At 37.0% G+C, this 20,022-nt stretch overlaps 2 protein-coding genes across 4 annotated transcripts in view; one reads left to right on the top strand and one right to left on the bottom strand.

The window, feature by feature from the left end:
* Nucleotides 1-11,018, top strand: part of LOC127944910 (podocan-like) — a 17,343-nt gene extending 6,325 nt beyond the window's left edge. For 2 of the 3 annotated variants that reach the window (XM_052541328.1, XM_052541327.1), the window contains 9 exons: nucleotides 309-649; nucleotides 2,450-2,543; nucleotides 3,462-3,526; nucleotides 5,850-5,959; nucleotides 6,038-6,194; nucleotides 6,876-6,991; nucleotides 7,103-7,760; nucleotides 8,707-8,855; nucleotides 10,390-11,018. In XM_052541328.1, the coding sequence (XP_052397288.1) occupies nucleotides 380-649; nucleotides 2,450-2,543; nucleotides 3,462-3,526; nucleotides 5,850-5,959; nucleotides 6,038-6,194; nucleotides 6,876-6,991; nucleotides 7,103-7,760; nucleotides 8,707-8,855; nucleotides 10,390-10,573 (1,803 nt within the window). In that variant the 5' untranslated portion in view covers nucleotides 309-379 and the 3' untranslated portion in view covers nucleotides 10,574-11,018. The remainder of the gene's footprint in view (nucleotides 1-308; nucleotides 650-2,449; nucleotides 2,544-3,461; nucleotides 3,527-5,849; nucleotides 5,960-6,037; nucleotides 6,195-6,875; nucleotides 6,992-7,102; nucleotides 7,761-8,706; nucleotides 8,856-10,389) is intronic. The other variant, XM_052541329.1, reaches the window with a different exon arrangement.
* Nucleotides 11,019-12,568: 1,550 nt separating this feature from the next.
* The window catches only part of LOC127944342 (excitatory amino acid transporter 5-like), a 44,275-nt gene continuing 36,821 nt past the window's right edge, over nucleotides 12,569-20,022 (bottom strand). The window contains exons 9-11 of the mRNA XM_052540220.1: nucleotides 18,953-19,087; nucleotides 18,348-18,447; nucleotides 12,569-14,669 (exon numbers count right to left, since the gene is read on the bottom strand). Coding sequence (XP_052396180.1) covers nucleotides 14,406-14,669; nucleotides 18,348-18,447; nucleotides 18,953-19,087 — 499 coding nt within the window. The 3' untranslated portion in view covers nucleotides 12,569-14,405. The remainder of the gene's footprint in view (nucleotides 14,670-18,347; nucleotides 18,448-18,952; nucleotides 19,088-20,022) is intronic.

The following is a 20,022-nucleotide window of genomic DNA, read 5'->3' as shown; positions in this document are numbered from 1 at the left end:
TACATTTGTGGCTGAAAAATGAGAGTAAACATATTAATAAACATATACATTTAATTAAATCATTCGTTGTTGGATGCATTTTATGTAAAATATTTGAGTTAAGAGATATTGAAGAAAAAGTTGGATAAAAAATAATTAAGATCTTAAAAGATTTTATTCGTTTTTTTCCCTTTTCTTTTTGGAAAGGTTTTTGTCCCTTTATCCCTTCTTGTTTTTAACCATATAAACACACTTACCAGATGGAAATCTCTCTAGAAAGGTCACATAGTGAATGCAGAAAGTAGCCTATAAACTCTTTTTAATCACAGGTCACAAGTTTCTAACTGGATTTGTAAGCACAGATCTCGTGTCCGAGTGAAAGCATCGAGGCCCGGAAGCCATGGGTCAGCGGTGCGGCCTTCTGGAGCTGCTGTGTTTGGTTCTGCTGGGATGGACTCTGGTTCGAGGTCAGGCGGAAACAGACCTGCAGCTGGATGAGGAGGATGGAGAGGCAGAGGACCCACCCGGAACAGTGAAAAATGTGGAGCTACAGATATCTTGTCCGGAGAAATGCAGCTGCAGCGGGGATGGAGCGGTGGACTGTAATGGAGTTAGTCTCACTGAATTCCCGCAGGATTTATCCCAACAGACCCGTCAGCTGTCCCTGCAGGTGCGTGAGGGGGTCGTTTACAGACGCTTTTCCTGAATAATTTGCTTCTTGTTTATGTTCTGATAGAAATTATCAACAGTGAGCATCTGAAATGTTTGGGATGTAAGAGTTTGGGAGGTCTGGTGATGAATGTATTCATAAATCAAAATGTCACTCGTTTATAAACAAATTCTATATGTAAGATTTTTTTTACATGTTTTTGAAAAATCTCTTCTGTTTGCAAAGGCTGCATTTATTAGAATAGAAAATGAGTAAAAACAGTCATATTGTGAAATATTAATACAATTTGAAGATATCTATTTGAATATATATTTATGTGTTTTTTAGCATCATTACTCCAGTCTTGAGTCTCACATGATCTTCAGAAATCATGAAATATGATTTGCTGCTTTTGTTTTTTATCCAGAGTTTTTTGATGAATAAAGTTTGATGGAGCAGCATTTATTTGAATGAAATAAAATAGAAACCTTTTCTATCATTATAAATGTCTATACAATATATTTTGATCATTTAATGCATCCTTACTAAGTAAATAATTAAATACATTTTAAAATATATTGAAATGGAAAACAGCTTATATTTTATTTATTTATTTTTTTTTATTTTTAATTAATTAATGTATTTTTTAAATCAAATAATTGCAGCCTTGGTTAGCAGAAGAGACCGCTTTGAAAAACATAAAAAAAATCTAAATGATTTCAAACCTTTGACTGGTAGAATCTAAATGTCTTAAGTCTCTGGGGTATATTCTTAGCCAAATATATATATATATATATATATATATATATATATATATATATATATATATATATATATATATATATATATATATATATATATATATATATATATATATATTTGTATAAAAAAAGTCTGCTTTATTTAAAAAATGTAAATGTAATTAAGAACAAACTTGATGCAATGTATTAAGGCATCCTTATACTGTTTGAGCTATAGAGACTTCAACTCAACTCATTTATAATTCTTTACATAAATAATTCTTTTTTAAAGAATGACAGTCTGATGAGGGATAATTATGCACTAGTTTGAATATGGAAATGCAATTAAGATTTGAAAGCAGGCAAAATAATGGCTCCAGAAGACGCACATTTCTTCAAATGGAGAAGTTTATTGAACCTTTAAAGTAAAAAAAAAGTTAGGAAGATTTTTTTTTTTTTATTTTTTTGAGTGTCATTTGATACATCAGGGTTCTATGGCTCAAAAATGATATCGTGAGAATAAGGAGGAAAAACACCTCTTTTTTTTGTAAATACTCAAACTGAGCAAAAATATGCAATCTGATGCAGATACTGATATTTTTAAGGCCAAAAATGAATATGAAATTCTGATGGAAACCAATGAGATATTTATAACAGTATATAGCAGATACTTACATAAAATTATATTAATATCAGTTGTCACTTTATATCTCCAATAATATGACTTTCAATATTTAAATTCTTATTTTTATGAAAAATTATGTCTGGATAATCACGTATGATACTAAGTATTTGTCTTGAAATATTACCAACAATATAAAAGCTATTCTTGTGTCTCCCTTGTGAACATCAGTAAACATTTCACAGCTAAAAGACACGTGAAGCACAAGCTGATGATAAAAGACCTTTTACTTGCAAAAAACAACCAAACTGTCAATCAAATGACAGAGGGCATGCAGTAGATTTTCCAGCCACTAACTGATCATGTTGATCACTTAGAGGCCTTAGAAATCTGCATATCTAATGCGATGCAGTATGCTGTAACAGGTTAAATATGATTTAGTTTTCTGTTCTGTCCCAGAATAACCAAATCACTGAGGTCACACTGGAGCATCTGTCAGGTCTTCAGCAGCTGGAGACCCTAAATCTACAGAACAACCGGCTCACCACACAAGGTACGGCTGATGAGAGGGTCAGCGGAGGACAGCGGCTAAAAACAGCACAGAATAATCTGTTACAGAGGGTCAGGATGAGAGAAAGAGAGAGCAGGATGGAGCGATGCAGAAGGAAAGGGTTTGGATCGCACTCTTTCCTGCATGTGTGGTCAACATGACTGTTTGAAGTGGAAAAGTTTTGGCAGATAATCAGCAATAATTTGGCTAAAAATGAAACTCTGATATTATTTGCATCCTCTCAAGTCGTTCACACACACATGCTGTTTTACGTGTATTCAGTTAGGATCCATTAAATTGATCAAAAGTGACAGTAAAGACATTTACTGTATAATGTTTGCAAACGATTTCCGTTTCAAATAAATGCTGTTCTTTTGAACTTTCTATTCATCAAAGGTTCCTGAAAAATAAAGTGCAATACAGATTACACAAAAATATAAAGATTTCAACAGTGATAATAATCAGAAATGTTTCTTGAGCAGTAAATCAGAATATCAGAATGATTTCTGAAGATCATGTGACACTGAAGACTGGGGGAATGATGCTGGAAATACAGCTTTGTTCACAGGAATAATTGACATTTTACAATATATTAAAATAGAAAAACAGTAATTTTAAATTGTAATAATATTTTACAATATTACTGGTTTTACTTGATCAAATAAATGCAGCCTTGGTTAGCAGAAGAGAAATTATTAACATTTTTAGAGAAATATTAACATTTAAAAAAAAAAAAACCTCCAAACTTTTGAATGGCAGAGAATGTGTTTATGTATGTATAGTTTATATGAACATCAATAATTCTTGAAATTAAACATGAAATTAAGGTATTTGCTGCATATCAAGCAATAATGTGTGTGTGTGTGTGTGTGTATGTGTGTGTGTGTGTGTGTGTGTGTGTGTGTGTCTGTGTGTGTGCAGGCATTGATGATGAAGGGTTTCATATTCTGGAAAGACTGAGTTATTTATACTTGGCAAATAATAAGGTGAGTCATCATTGTTTATTCTCAAACTCTCTCTCTCTCTCTCTCTCTGTGTGTGTGTGTGTGTCTAAACTAATGCAGATCACAGGCTAATACGTTTTCATGATTTGTGTTTAATGAGACATTTTCTCCCTTAAGTTCACATATAATTTCAAGAAAGGGTTTTGCTCCAAAGTTTCTGATCGCCATGATGCTAGAGTAGTCGCCATGGCATTGCTTTGTAGTTGCTAATGCTAATGCTAATGCAGCATAATACTACCCAGCTAAAAGGGAACATTTGCAAAACTGGTTAATGTTCTGGCAAGGTTCTGTCAAACATTTTTTCCAGTAACGCGAATAGAATGTTAAACTTAAGGTTAAACATCATTCGTGGAACTTTCTTTCGGAAATGTTTTAGTTGGACATTCGTCTAACATTTTATGGAATGTTACTTGTTTCAGAATGTTCAAAGAACATTCAAAAGTAACATTTGCAGAATGTTTGCAAAACAACACAATGGAATTTTCTTTTAATGTTCAAATGATTTCATGAAACATGTAAAATACTGTATGTTTTGAAAGTTCAGAGGACAATCAGAAATTAATAGGCACATTATTAAATTGCTCCTAGAACATATTTTTGTTAGATGAGTATATGGTTGTTAGTTTGGTTTGTAGAGTCTGGTTTCGTGAGATTTTCACCTGTTTTATGCTCTAGCTGGTGAAAACGGTGCTTTTGATCACTCATGCATATAATAAGAACCATTCACATCTAGAACACAAATGGGACATCTTCGTTTTCAGTGTTTTAGCATATTCGCAGTGAATTAAAACAAAACCTATGTTTCCATTCATCATGTAATCAGACTGTGGTGTGATTTAATTGCGACATTTAAAACAAGAAAATTGTTTTGACAAATAAAACCTTGTTTTATTGTTGTAAAAAAAAATTATTTAGAGGCCAGGGGTTTCGTCACAGCCCCTGAGAGTGTCTCACTAACATTCGTTTTCCAAGACCGAAGCCTTTCCCAGCTCTGATTACCCTGATTGGAGGGACCTGCTGTTTTTGTTGGTCATGAGACAGTCAGTCGTGTTCTGTTATTGGCAGCCAGTTTGGCACAGTTGAGCTCTCCTCAATCCCTTGTTCCGTCAGTGGACTCGTCTTATGCCAGCTGGTATCAGCGATGGCAAGGCTTTAACATTCACACATGCCAACTTTCCGCGTTAATCACCCAGCAGTGCGCCCCAGGCCATGGGTGCTAAAGCGGTCCCGGCGACATCCAGAGTGTGCGCTGGACAGATTTGTCGCTGATGGACTTAAAAAAGGATGATGAGAAGAGAAAGAGATCCTACTGAGATTTTATCTGACACTGATTTTGTAATCTGGTAAAGCAAGACAAAAACGCACCAATGAAAGCCAAAGCAAATGGCAGAAACTCATGCGCTGATGTCAGTGTTTGCTGTCGAACATGCATTCTTGCCGTACTGAATCAGCGAATTTGGCCAAGTTTGCTAACTTCGTGGCTTAAAATACATGCAAGAGATTCCAGCTTGTTTGAGGCATTTAAAAGCATATTCATGTTCGTTGTCTATGAAATATTCTGTAGTTTTTACTTCTGTACTTTGGTTCTGACCATGATGTCTACACATATCCTCGATTGCCACCAGTTTTTGTTGTTGTTGTTGATTTCTGTACAGCTGTTCAGGAACACTATCACCCATCTATTAAAGGAAAAGTTCACCCAAAGTGAGCATTTGCTTAAAATTGACTCTTCCTCAGGCCATCCGAGATTTAGAGGAGATTGTTTCTTCATCAAACTAGATTTGGATAAACATAGCATTCAATCACTTGCTCGCCAATGGATGCTCTGCAGTGAATGGGTGCCATCAGAATGAGAGTCCAAACAGCATAATGATGCTGACGGCACCCATTCACTGCAGAATCAGCACATTAGAATGATTTCTGAAGGATCACTGAAGACTGGAGTAATGATGCTGAAAATACAGCTTTGATCACAGAAATCAATTATACTTTACATTATATTTAAATAGAAAACAGCTATTTCAAACTGCAAAAATATTTTTTATTTTTATAGAAAAGTGAGCTTAGGTGAGCAGGAAATATATTAAAAGAGACATAAAAAATTGACCAGCTCTAAACTTTATCTTTGCTAGTTCAGCTCCCTTTTTTTCTCTGACATAAATAATTTCAGCTTGAATCAATCCTTCACACCCATTCATTTATTTATTCAGTGACAGTCCATGTAAATAGTTCATTCCACCACATTGTGTTTATTTTGCCATAATGACCGACTTGTTTCAACATTGTCCTTTAAACTTGTTCACAGCTCACAGCAGCTCCCAAACACCTCCCTCCCTCTTTGGTCAGCGCTGATTTCGCTGCTAACCAGCTCACTAAAATCTACCCCGACACGTTCGGCCAGAAGCCGGCTCTGAAGTAAGCCCAAAGTGCTCTCTCGACATGTTTATGTGTTGCTTCGTGACTCCATGTTAACGGCTGTGTGCTGTGCTTCAGGTCAGTGTATCTCCACAACAACAAGCTAACAGATGCCGGTCTGCCAGAGAACATGTTTAATGGGTCGAACAACCTTGAGATCCTCATTATGTCCAGTAATTTCCTCCGTTATGTCCCTAAGGGTCTGCCCACTGCCCTCTACCGCCTACATTTGAAGGTAAGACCACTGCGAGGCTAATAAAATGATGAAAAAAAGAAAGTTCAGTCACGTACTCATCTCCCATGTTATTTTGAACCATTTGCATTCTTCCATCGAACACAAATATGCATTAAACAGTCTAAAGTGGTATTTTTTCACATATGTAACCCCTGTCTCCCGGGTCCTCACTGCCACACGATAATGATAATGATTACTAAATTTGTTCATACAATATCTTCCAGCTAAGTTTAAATGTATGCATGCATGTATGTATTTATGTGTTTGTTTGTTTGGTTGTAGTACAATACTGTAATATTAAAATATCATCCATGACATAAAAATAATAATCTATTTAAAATGTTCTTCTTTTTTAATGCATATTCTTCTTTTTTTCTTTTAAATTGTATAGATATGCAATTCAAGTCAATATCAATGCATTACTAGTCTTGATGCACCACATTTGAATTAAATGACATTTGATGTCAATAATGGCAAATATCATTGGTTCATTAACGTCGAACCTGGTGTGATACGTTTTAATGTGATTTGTTCATTTGTGACATCAAAGAATAGCAGAAGGTCATCATAACAAATACAAAACATATGTTAAATAATGGCATCATTGCCTCAATGCACCTCAAAAACAATTGGAAGTGTGATTACTATTATTTTATTTAATTTTTGTCTCATTTTATGTAGAACAACAAGTTAGAGAAGATTCCCGCAGGTGTGTTTGATAGTTTGTTTCATCTTCGGGAACTTTATCTGCAAAACAACTTCCTGAGTAATGATGGCATGGATAACGTTACCTTCAGGTCAGCAGACTGAATACACCAGATAAAACATAATTTACCTTGCACTCTTTCTTCTGCATGGCTCTCTCCTGAGCTGTAACTGATGGACAATCTCCTGCCTTCTCTCATCAGTCACTTGAACAGTCTGGAATACTTGGATCTGTCCAATAACAACCTGAGCAGTGTTCCTCTCGGGCTTCCTCGAAATCTCATCCTGCTGCACTTGGAGAAGAACTCCATCCAGAGCATCTCCGCCAACGCATTGAAGCCAATCCGAAATCTGGAGTACCTGCTCCTCCACAACAACCACCTCCGCTCTGACTCCATCCATCCGACCGCCTTCCAGGGTCTCAAACGCCTCCACACCGTCCACATGTACAACAACCTTCTGGAGCGTGTTCCCCGCGGACTTCCTCGCCGCGCCAAGACCCTCATGCTGCTCCACAACCTCATCGGCGAGATCGAACGCAACGATCTGAACACGCTCTACACCCTGACGGAGCTCAACCTCAGCTACAACCGCCTCACCAGCGCCAGGCTCCACAGAGAGGCCTTCAGGAAGCTCCGCATCCTGGAGACCCTGGATCTGTCGGGAAACAAGCTCCAGACGCTGCCGTTGGGTCTTCCCAAGAGCCTCCGGGTTTTGAAGGTGAAGGACAATCAGATGGATGAGGTACCTGAAGGAGCTCTGATGGGAATGAGTTCGCTGAGAGAGCTTTACCTGACCAACAATCATCTGAAGCTGAACTCCATCTACCAGGGAGCTTGGCAGGAGCTGAGCGCACTCACGGTGAGAGATCATCCGTCAGTCAAGACGTTTTATGATTCGAACAAACTTGATTAAAACAAAATGTGGCAACCGTGTATTAATGGAAATGAATAAATGCATTTTACAGAGCTTAGAGAATTTGGGGACTTATGGAGGTGCTTGAGACATTATTGGTTTTTCTGTAAAAAATACTACTAGTAATATAAAACATGATAATTTCTGACATACTGATGGGCTCATGAATATTAAATATATAGAAAAATATATTTAATAATTTTAATCATTCTAAAATGATCATCTGGAATGTAAAATTTTTTGTGTGTTTATTTTTCATTTCATTTTATTTGTCATTATTTGTTCATCACTTTGTTTTATATTTTTAATTTATATTTTTATAGTTTATTTCATTTCACTGTTTTGTTATATATATATATATATATATATATATATATATATATATATAATTTTTTTTTTTTTTTTTTTTTTTTTTTTTTGCCTTTGTGGACTAAACTAATTTTTCTGTTATCAGCTGGATAAGAAGAGCAAACCCTACACTCTTAATAAATAATGCATACTGTATAGAAAAATGCAGTAAAGTTTGTCAAGTGATCAACAAGAATACAGCTGTTTTTGTGCAAGTATCCTTGACTAATGTTATAAGTGGACATCATGAAAATAAACTGTATATATTTTTATTTTTTCTATATTTTATTTGATCTTTTATGTATATATATATATATATATATATATATATATATATATATATATATATATATATAATTTTATTGGATTTTTCTTCAGATTTTTATAGTTTATTTCATTTTCTTTATATATAAGTGTTGTTTCCAGCCAAGGAAAGATTCTGCTGGACTGTAAAGTCCAATTTTCCCATTTCAAAGGCTTGGCCATATCTCCCTTCGATATATAAAGAGAGAAGATGCTTAAACGCGTTTCATGTGTGTTTCAGACGCTGGATCTCTCCGGTAACATGTTGTCACACATTCCTTCTGACCTGCCCGAGTCTCTTGAGTTCCTTCACCTGCAGAACAACAGAATCAGCTCTGTTTCAGCCACAGCCTTCCTCAACACACCCAACATCAAAGGCATCTTCCTCAGGTGACTCGCTGATCCTTTACTTTGGTGTATTTGGCTTCCTTCGCTAGGAATAAAGCTGGCGTCCCACTCCATTAACGATTTTCAGTTAAAACCTTAAAACGAAATAGAAAGAAGTCTCCTTATGCTCTTTTTGTATCATGCCTTAACTGTCATTTTTGATCAGTTGAATGCATCCTTGCTGAATAAAAGTGTTCCTTTCTTTTTTCTTACTGACCTCAAACTTTTGAACAGTAGTGCATATGCATTACACATAAATGTGTGTTTGCTCCACATTTAGATAATTATGGAATAGATGAGATTCATGTAAATGAGCTGTAAATGATTGCACTATGATGCAAATGATCATGTAAATGATTTTGCATGGAAACACATTATACAGCTGTTCTGATCTTAGACAAGCACCAACACAAGCAGACACCGACTCTTTATTTTTGGTGTCTAAACTGGATAAAAACCAGACAAGATCAAAATCTCAAAATGAAAACTTTTTGTAATCTGTAAACGTGGTTTTCTTGGATTGTTGGATTTTATAATGAGTTTATTTTTGAATAGCTATCAGCATTTTGTTGTACATCTGAACAGATTCACACAACTCTGATTGTTTGTGTGCACAGATCAGCGATTTATTTGTTGTAAATAATGCTGAAAAGTGTTTTATTCAAAAAAGTGATTTTTTTTAATAGACTATAAAATGGAAAGAATGTGCATATTATATTAACATAAAGGGTTTATATAGTTTTACCTATAGTTTTTAATTTTGCACTCCATTCATGTCCTGGCAGAGAATTAACCGTACAATTAACCCCCCTTTTTTAACAAGTGTAGACATTGTTCTTTATTCTATAAACTTTCAGGATTTTTTATAATATTCAAGAACAAAATAATAATAAAGCAATGCAACTGTGGAGGAGCAGTATGAAAGGGAACAGTGGTTCGTCCAAAAATGAGAAATGCTCATTCACTTTGGCAGAAGAACAGCAGTGAAAAAACAAAAACCAAAAAATGTTCAATTGCGATATTTAGTTGATTACAAACCTAATACTCATGTGGGAAAGGCAGATTCCTCTTGCACATAATGTCCTGTCTGATCTGTCTCTGTCATCAAAAAAGAAACGGAAGGAAATGAAAAAGATGGATTTATGTGCATCAATAAAACACTCCGTGCTCAGTCTCAGGTGGACAGGCCATATCATGGACTCGATGGACGTTTCTTAATGGACATGCATGAGCCATTACAACCCATGTCAGAGTAACTTTTCTATCAATTTAGCTAGTCTATTTATAACAGTACGGACTGGAGCACCGCTCATCCTCGCTGAACTCCCGCTTTGATTTGAGAACATAATACGTTTCAGGATGAAGCCACTCATCTTTGCTAAGAATTCGCTGCTCTCGATGTTCAAACCGGAATGAGATGGCCTGCCTGATAATGTCTTCCAAATTGAATTTGATTTGCAGGTTTCACTTGTGTTGTATCAGCCTTTATGTGATGCCTCCTTTGCATTAACTCTTTCTGCACCTGTTTCTCCCTCAGGTTTAATCGCCTCTCAGTTCATTCTGTATCCGAGGAGTCTTTTTCTCACCTGTCCAGGCTTCAGGTGTTGGACATCGGCCACGGTAACATCTCTCCCAACCGAGGCGACGCAGGAGAGCAGGAGGAGGAGGACGAGGAGGAGGAGTTACCACACGAAGAAGAAGAGGAGGAGAGACATTCATGAGTCACAGATGAAAAAACAATCAAAATTCCTTTCCTCCACTCAAAAAGCGAATGAAAATGACAACCAGGTTGAAATTATAAATGCATTGTGGCTGCTGACAAGATGTGATTGTTTCCAGAAGCATTGATTAATTACATCTGAATGCTTTAATATGACGTAAGACGTGAGAATGAAAAATATTAATTGTGCTACTACTAATTTCTCTCCTTCTTCAATTAAAAATGGCTTTATTACTTCAACAGCAAGAAAACAAAAGTCATATAGTTGAATATCTGGTGCAGGATGCTGGAAGACTTTATTGGTTGTCTTTTATTTTTATTTTTTTTGTGGTGTTTGCTCTTTTCACGGTTTACGGCTCATTGTGTTTACATGCATAATACCGTTTTGTACTATGAAATTATAATTTCTTTCTCCAGAGAAAAGGCTTGGGGTATTTATTATAATTTTCTGTTTAGGAATACTTTTGGTTGATGAAGAAAAAAAAGCTGTATTCTGAAATCATAGGATAGTTTTGTGTGAGGAAGAGGACAGTAATTGATAGTTTTACACTTTTTTTGATGAATAACAGCTTCAATTTCAGTCTGTTCTTTAACAATATGAAAAAACTGCATGAAGATTATTCAAAAATTAGCCTTTTGGGTTCAACAGAAAACAGCTTTGCAACCTTATAAGGGCGAGTAAAAATTGTTTTTATTTTTAGGCGAAGCGACGCTCAGTTTCGAGTCTTTTGATCTTTTTTCTCATCATCATGTAAAGGATGATTTGAGCACAAATCTTCTCGAGACACATTTAGGCTGTTCCTCATCACTATTCATCAGGTGATTTTCTCAGAAAACTGTTTTCAGAGCTTAATGAATGGAAAGGTTATGTGTAGCAGACGAGGTGTATGAACTGGCAGAAAGATTTTAATTACGTTAATTTCCTCTCTAAACTAATGAACGTAAAGCAGCAGGGTAACTGCACATGACATGCAAAATAAATATGTAGACAAATACATATTATACAAATGCATATTATTTTGCAAATGCAAGATCTTGCTCACAGTTACAGTTTGCCCACATTCTTCAAAGTATTTTATTTTGTGTTCAACAGAAGAAAGAACTTTATGCAGGTTTAGAACAACCTGGGAAAATTATGACATCATTTTCATTCGTATTTATTTTTTATTTTTTTTGGTGCCAAAGGTGAGATAACCTAACCGATTTACTGCTAACTAGTGAAAACACAAGTTCTCAATTCACTCTATGTTAAATAGTTTGACCTGCAATTCAGTTTTCTGACAGTTCATTAGGAAATCAGCTGAACGCATCCAGTCTCTCATAAAACTGAAGCTAATGTCAAATTATGTTGCAATAAATAATTGAGAAATTATTTTTGTATCTGATACTATTAGTCTATGTAGAGTGATAGTCAATGTTAGGAGAAACAGATGAGCACAGGCAGATATTATGGCTTTCTCTTCAACAGCTCACACTTTGCAGTCTTAATTGTAATGAAATCACTTAAGAAATAACAACTGAGAGAAATAACATGAATAAAGCCTACATTAAAACAAATGAGAAACCTTTTATAGTTGATAAGCAAGAATGTTTTCAGTGATCTATTATTAGTTTACAGTAGCGTCTAATTTCACAATTGACAGATAAATACTTGTCAAGATGTCGTGTTTGTTTGGACAAAACCTTTGACAGCACCCAACAAAAGGTAAGTACAGTTTTTATATTTATTTTGCAATCCTAATTAAGCATGATTGTATGTTTTTATTTATCATAAGAGTCCTGCTGTTTTTCCTTTGAACAGGTCACAGATTTGAGCTATGGTTCTCGTTTTTGTCATTATGCACTTGCAAATACTGCCGATAATTCATATTGTTTAAATAAGGTTTGGGTATTACCACACATTTATTAGTGATGTTTATTAAACTAGGATAAATTGTTTGAAAGGAAAGAAACATTTGGAGTCCCATGCATTATTGCCCAATTCATCACAAACAAATGAGTGTGTATAAAATGCTTTATTGATGCATTATGTTCCACAGTATTAACAAAATATTGGCCCTAGACTTCTATCATTAATTATCTACAGTACAGATATAATCTGAGGATATTTATTGGTTCACAGATGTTCCTTAGTGCGTCATACCCAGGGTCCAAAAACAACACTCGCTAACCAGCTATGTTAGCTGGCTTCAAAGTATAAATGCATCAGTTATATAAATGCAATAATTAATGTATAAATGCAAAGCTTTTCTTACTTTTACTGTTCATCGTATTGCTCTTATAGTATTTCATCTTTATTTCATGGTGCATTAGAGCTGATCCCTTGCATTACTGTCCTCACAAGACGTTTTCCTGTGACAATGGAGGGAACCACTCGTATGCATAAAACTTTATGAATATATTTTTCAGAAAAATAAGACGCAGTTTTTTTTCCCATCTGTAACAAGCTGCCACTTATATTCCAAAATGACTCATGTAATGCGAAACTGGACATTATGGCTTCCCTGCTGTGCATCAATGTCAAACATCAAGAGAGGGATTTAAACCTAATTCAGTTAATCACAAGGAGCACATGGAGCACTCTGTATATATGTCAATGAGAAAAGCTGTAAGTACAGCTGAGCGCTTTAATCAGCTCTGAGAGATGACAGCAGCCGGCCATGAACTGCCCTGTGTGCCACAGCTTTACTGAGATGGGTCTTCGTAATCAGCGCAAATGAGAGTGGCCAGCACTTCAGCAGAGATTAGTGACCACCACAAGCACGTTTGACTGCAGAGCCAGGCCTCAAATATACTCTACACAAGTATGTGCCGGCGTGGATTGCATTCTCAGTATTTCCACAAGAGGTGCTAGTTGGTTATAAATTTAAGTGAACGTAACATGTGGCCATACTCTGAATTTGTCCCATCCAAGTGCAAACACAAACACACACACAGAAGTAGAGAACAAACACACACCTGGAGCACTGAGCAGCCATTTTTGCTGCAGCACATGGTATTGAGGGTGTAAGGGAGAGGACTTCAACGGGATATTATGTTTCTGTTGTGTTTTCGTACTTGTGCGAAGTATGTTTTTGGCCTAATTTAGCACACTTTCCAAAATGTGCATGACGTATTACATGTGCAAATTTAGTTTCTAGTTGCACAGTCCATATATGTCTGGGATAACCCTATATTTAGTTTCCCCGGGTTAGCACCTTTAACCTTGAGTGGTTTACTCAGTGCGGTTTTGATATAGTTATAGCAATAATTTGCTGAATATTTGATTTACAGATGTGGCATGAGAACGGGCCTCACTGAACGTGGAGAGGAGATCAAATAACATAAAACATTCAATATCATAATCAACACTGATCTTCACGCACACCTGCAAGCTCTTTTTTTCTTTTTTTTTTAACACGGGCTGCTTAAAAAGACAAGACAGAAAATATAAAATTATATATAAACTTGAGAAATAAAAAAACACAGAGTACATAGCTATGTTGTATTTACACTCATGCTTTTTTACAGTCTTGTATTATGCTACAGGAAAAGTTTTGCTCTCAAGGCCTTGAATACATTGGGTTATGACCCACTGAAGCAGGCAGGCTGGGTGTTGTGGACCTGACCTGGTTTTTCATCCCATCCTGGCATTATCTAACGCACTGAATGGGTCAACTGGGATGTGCTGCCAACAATGGCATTACTGGGGCAGTGGCCCATATGTGCAGGGTCAGACCATATGTCGCCTGTCAGAGAAAAATGGAAAGGAAGTAATACATGTCCCGTCGTCTGTTCCCATGCAAGTGGTTCGTTTGTCTGAATGATCTCAGTCTGCGTCATTTCAGTGGACGTTATACATTAGTCTCCAGACCGTTCATGTCGATTGCACAATGGTCCTTGTCTCTGTGTTTCAGGTGCCGAGGAGGTATGGGTGGCTTTTTTCGATCAACTGGTGGTGGACGGACCCCTTCTTCCAGCTGCATGAGACGGGCCACGTCTGGGGGAATGTGCTCAGGTTTGCCCCCTGGTGGTGGGGGCTGGAAACTACCGTTGTTCTGCTGACAGTTCGGCAAACCCTGGTTAGTCATTGGCTTTGTTTCGCAGATGAGAGGGACCTATGGAGAAACAGAAATAATGGCAATTTAATATTTCTTCTAATGGACTGTATCTCTTTCAAAGAGATTTTGATTCCCACTATCAGAACAGTGTTGTTATTGTTAAATAACACTATTAAAGAACATATTTATTCATTGAGATAAAGCTCAAATAAAATTGAAATAGTAAATTAAAAGCTTGAACTAAACGAAAATTTGCCTCGGGAAGGGAAACCCCTCTCTCCTGTGTCCTTAGCGCCTCTTCATTCTAGTACCAAGTGGGTCTCGAACCCAGTTCTTTGGCATGGGAGGCATGTGCACTAACAAGGAGGCTAAACACTACAGCCTCCAGTGCACCTCTTGATACCAGGGGAGTAAGGTTAACCTGTGCAGAACCTACCTGCTTCCCTAAACCTCACACCCATCCGGGTCATGGCACCAATGTAACCCTTCGCTCCCGGGTCCTAACCGCCACACCTTGTTCTTGTTCTGAGTGGGTCTCAAACCCTAGTTTCTGGCATGGGAGGTGAGCACACTAACAAAGGCTAACGACTGCAGCACCTCTTGAGATCAGGGGAGTGAGGTTTACCTGCACAGAACCTACTGTACCTGCTTCCCTAAACCTCACACCCATCCGGGTCATGGCACCAATGTAACCCTTCGCTCCCGGGTCCTAACCGCCACACCTTGTTCTTGTTCTGAGTAGGTCTCAAACCCTAGTTTCTGGCATGGGAGCTGAGCACACTAACAAAGGCTAAAGACTGCAACACCTCTTGAGATCAGGGGAGTGAGGTTTACCTGCACAGAACCTACTGTACCTGCTTCCCTATACCTCACTCCCATCCGGGTCATGGCACCAATGTAACCCTTCTCTCCCGGGTCCTAACCGCCACACCTTGTTCTTGTTCTGAGTGGGTCTCAAACCCTAGTTTCTGGCATGGGAGGTGAGCACACTAACAAAGGCTAAAGATTGCAGCACCTCTTGAGATCAGGGGAGTGAGGTTTACCTGCACAGAACCTACTGTACCTGCTTCCCTAAACCTCACTCCCATCCGGGTGATGGCACCAATGTAACCCTTCTCTCCCGGGTCCTAACCGCCACACCTTGTTCTTGTTCTGAGTAGGTCTCAAACCCTGGTCTCTGGCATGGGAGGTGAGCACACTAACAAAGGCTAAAGACTGCAGCTGAGGTTTACCTGAGGTTTCCCTGCACAGCACCTACCCACTGGCCTCCGTTACACAAGTAACTGAAATGCCCCAGTTTTGAATTAATCATCATTTGAATTATTATGACCATAACATATTGTGAAATTATTTCAAATTGAAAAATGAAACCTTCCTTTTGGTTTAATGAGAGCCGCACTTGAGCTGACATCTTTTTTTCATTGTTGATGAAGGAACCAAGGTCATCCTACATTGTTATCATTAACTAAAAGTTTTTGACAACATTATTTTTCATTTAGATAAATCTGAAATAAATTATATATATATATATATATATATATATATATATAAATATTAAATAATCAAGATTAAAACGAACTGAACTGAAAATGTAAGATTTTAATCTTAAGTTGAAGTACTTACAGACTAAAATTAAACTAATACCGAAATATTTGTAAACCAGTAAAACTACACAATGCTATTTTTTTAAGTTGTTAAAAAAAAGACACTAATTGTGATTAGGCATACAATAGTAGATAAATAATACTAAAACAATACTGTACCAGGATCGCTGCACAGCTCGTATTACAGTCTTTTTGATAGCTGTCATGTTTTTTGTCTTAACAGCTATACAGTAAAGCACAAGGCCACTTACAGTACACGCATGTGAGAGACAGAACTGTCCAAAGGGTCTGTCAAAAATGAGCAGCTGTCCATTCAAATCAATGCCTCAAATTATCTTTTTATGAGGGGTAAAATTTCAGGTACATTTTTGCTTCATGTGCATTGTAGAGATATATTACTTTCAAGATGGCTTTGATTTGGGTGTGTGGTTCCCATCAGTGATCGATGCGAGCTGAAATTTGGCTACAGAAGGGTTTTCTGTTGTGAATAACGTAGGGAGGGCATTTGAACATCTTTTGGTGTTGTGGGATAGGGGTTAAATCTCAGAAAGACCGAGATTCAGGCTTTTATTGAGAAAGCCATAAGTTATAATTATTTTGCTCTTGAGCTAATTTGTCCAGTCAAGTAGTCCTTAAAGCAAGTAAACCTCAAGTTGCTCTTGGATAAAATTGACTACTTAATAACTAAGAGTGGAAAAATAAGATTGTCACAGAAGCACTTACGTTTCTGAAAAATAATTAGAAACAGCCATCAGAATATGATGTACTGTACATATGCCTTCATGACAAATGTTTGCCAAGCCATTCTCCATAAATTGGATGCCTACATGTCTATTTTGGTCCCATTTTTAACACATAGACATATTTTTTTTCCTCAAAACCATGTTTTTCCACCTTGTCACGACTATCCTGTCTTTCTGTTTGTCGAAATCTGCATTCAATAGTCACAAACCCTCCTATCGTCACTTAGTTTGTCCTTATTTACAAAACCTCACTATCCTTGAGATATCTTTGCGAGTATGAAATGTACAAATCAAGTGACCTGTCCTATTTGTCAAGGAAAAAAATCAATGAAATCCACTTCGGTTTCATGTATGTTTTTCACATAAATTTTTGTGATTGTGTGTGTGTGCGTGTGTGTAGTGCTTCTCACAATTTGTATTTTTCCAATGCAGCTTTACAAAGAATAGCACTTCACGAACCCCCACAGCAAATTATCCTAGGGAGGACTAAACTCAGTCTTTATGTTTGTGTGTAGTTGTGATTGTGATTGTGTTAATATATAACACTGAATGTGTTATTTAATTATTTAACTATTCACAATAGTTTACTTGAAGTACTTCGCCTGTTCACCTGCTTCAGAAAAGGCTAAAAGTCCACTAAACGTGTGAGGGGGAAAAAACAACACAGAAATGGCTCCAAAATACTTTTACCTTCACTGGCTTATACAGTCCAAAAGTCAGAAAAGTTTTGCATTCTTCATTATTCATTCATTATCATTAGTCATTTTGCATGATAATTATATATTATAAGCATTACATTTTGAGCAACAATTTCAAATTTAGAAATGTAACTTTAAGCACTTGAAGCTTTCTTCAACAAAACTTACAATTTACAAGACTCAATGCTAAGGACTTTCTACTCAAATTTTTACTTGAACTAATTAAAATTTTTACCCTGCCAGTAGTTTCACTGTATGCATTTATTTATTTTGGCAGTGTCTGCGTTAATGATAACTGAACAACAAAAGACAATGAAAAAAATCACTCCCCGCTCTTGACAGAATAGCATTTGTTGCTTTTATGAGAATTAATATAGAGAAACTTGTGCCCTACCATAACATTCAAATCAATGCAACATATAAGTAAATCACTACTAGAACACAAAAAGAGCATATATTTCTACATTGATCTAGTCACTTGATTCTGCTCTCAAAATGCAACAGATTTATGCCTTTAAGTTTAAAATGAACAAAATTGTGTTATACCGGCCACAGAACCCCCTAGACTAGAGGAACCAATGTGCATCCATCACAGTCTCACAAAATCATGTGGGGACACTGGGAATGTAGAGGAAACACTGTAGGATCGGCTCTCAATGTATGCCAGTTTTTTTTCTCCAGGTAACTCACCCCATCTCCCTCTTTAATGAAGTCCTTTCTGCAGATATGGGCCATGATTCCTGTGGCCAGAGCATCTCCCATCACATTGACCATGGTGCGGAATCGGTCTCTGAAGAGGTGAGGACAGACAGACATGACGCTAAAATTAACTTACTGTAATGTGTTTTAAGCATGATGGGAAATTTACAATCAAGTCCAAGAGTGACTGATTATTTGTCTTCCAACCGGTGTCCAACTCAAAATTTTGAAAACTTTGATTTATGTGGCAACAGTAAACACATTTGTATGATAATAGTGACCATTGAAGAGTGAAATGCATTGATTTAATTTCCTGTCTAAGATGCCATTCACACAGAACATGTTTGGACACTTAAAAGCTCAACATACATGGCAGTGTAATGAAAAAAGGTCTCTCATAAAGCTAACTTGATAGCTTTTTCAATATGAAGCATTTATTCTGCAAATTGCACAAATATGTCCACCTAGTGTATGTTTATGTAGAAAAAAAAAATAAAAAAAATTGAAAAGCAGAAGTAAACTGTTATAACGGATTCTTTGCGATCAGCCTCTAATGGAAATTTACAAAAAATTGCACCTAAATATCCAATACTTACAGCGCCCAATCAACAGCGATGATGAGAGTGATGTCATCAGTGGGCAGTCCGACAGATGTCAACACTATTACCATGGTGACTAGACCGGCCTGTGGGATCCCGGCTGCACCGATGCTCGCTGCTGTAGCTGTAATACTGGAGAACATGGTAAACACATCATGATGAGGCAAACACAAAGTTATGAAGCACAAACAACCTCTGTAGCATCTAAAGACCAAATTAGAGTAAATACATGGTGCAGTTTTTTTTGTTTTGGGAAGAGCTACTTCTTTATAAAGATAATCATAGGCCGGATATATTTCCACAAATTGCATGCATTTTATGAATGACAGATAACCAACCTTCATGCAAAAACTTCACTGAGGAATAACATCTATCCACGCTTTGATCGCACGCAATGTATAATGCACTGGGAAGAATAAAAGATGCTCTGACATTCTCTTGTGTATTCTCTTAAATAAAAAGACATCAGCGTCTGGACATCAGTGTCTGGACCATTGCACCCCAGCTAGTGACGGCTAGTTTACTGACTAGATTACTTCAAGAGCTGATTTCAGCTGCTGTCTTCTGCAAATGATCATGATCTGTTAATGAACGATCCAGGGTAGCACATAGGTACGTCGTTTTTGGGTCATGTTTAATCCGATGGCCCTTGAGGGAGATATTGAGCTTCTGTTTGGCTTGTGCATTGTGGAGATGGAAGATACTAGATAGCGTCTTCATTGCACTGGGTTGGAGTCGACACCTATTGAGGAAGTCCACCATCAGATCCATGTCCTTGTTTAGTATGTACTCGATCTCGTCAAATGTCCGATGTTGGGTCCCAATGCAGATATCATCGGCACTGATGAATTGCTGGAAGGGACTGTGTTGCTGGAAGATCATTAATATAGATGTTGAAGAGACTTGGAGAAGACATTTACTAGTCTTCTCCAAGAGCTATTTTTCCTACCATGTGTACTCGAAAACGTCTGTCATGGAGAAGGATTTCTACAGCCTCTACTACCCAACATGGTAAAACTTTGGATAGTTTCAACAGGAGACCAGCATGCCAGACTGTGTCGTAAGCC

Source organism: Carassius gibelio, chromosome A23, assembly GCF_023724105.1.
Source record: "Carassius gibelio isolate Cgi1373 ecotype wild population from Czech Republic chromosome A23, carGib1.2-hapl.c, whole genome shotgun sequence".
Classification (NCBI taxonomy): Eukaryota; Metazoa; Chordata; class Actinopteri; order Cypriniformes; family Cyprinidae; genus Carassius; species Carassius gibelio.
The sequence above is the reverse complement of the archived record's forward strand: the minus strand, read 5'-3'. Positions and strand labels throughout refer to the sequence as shown.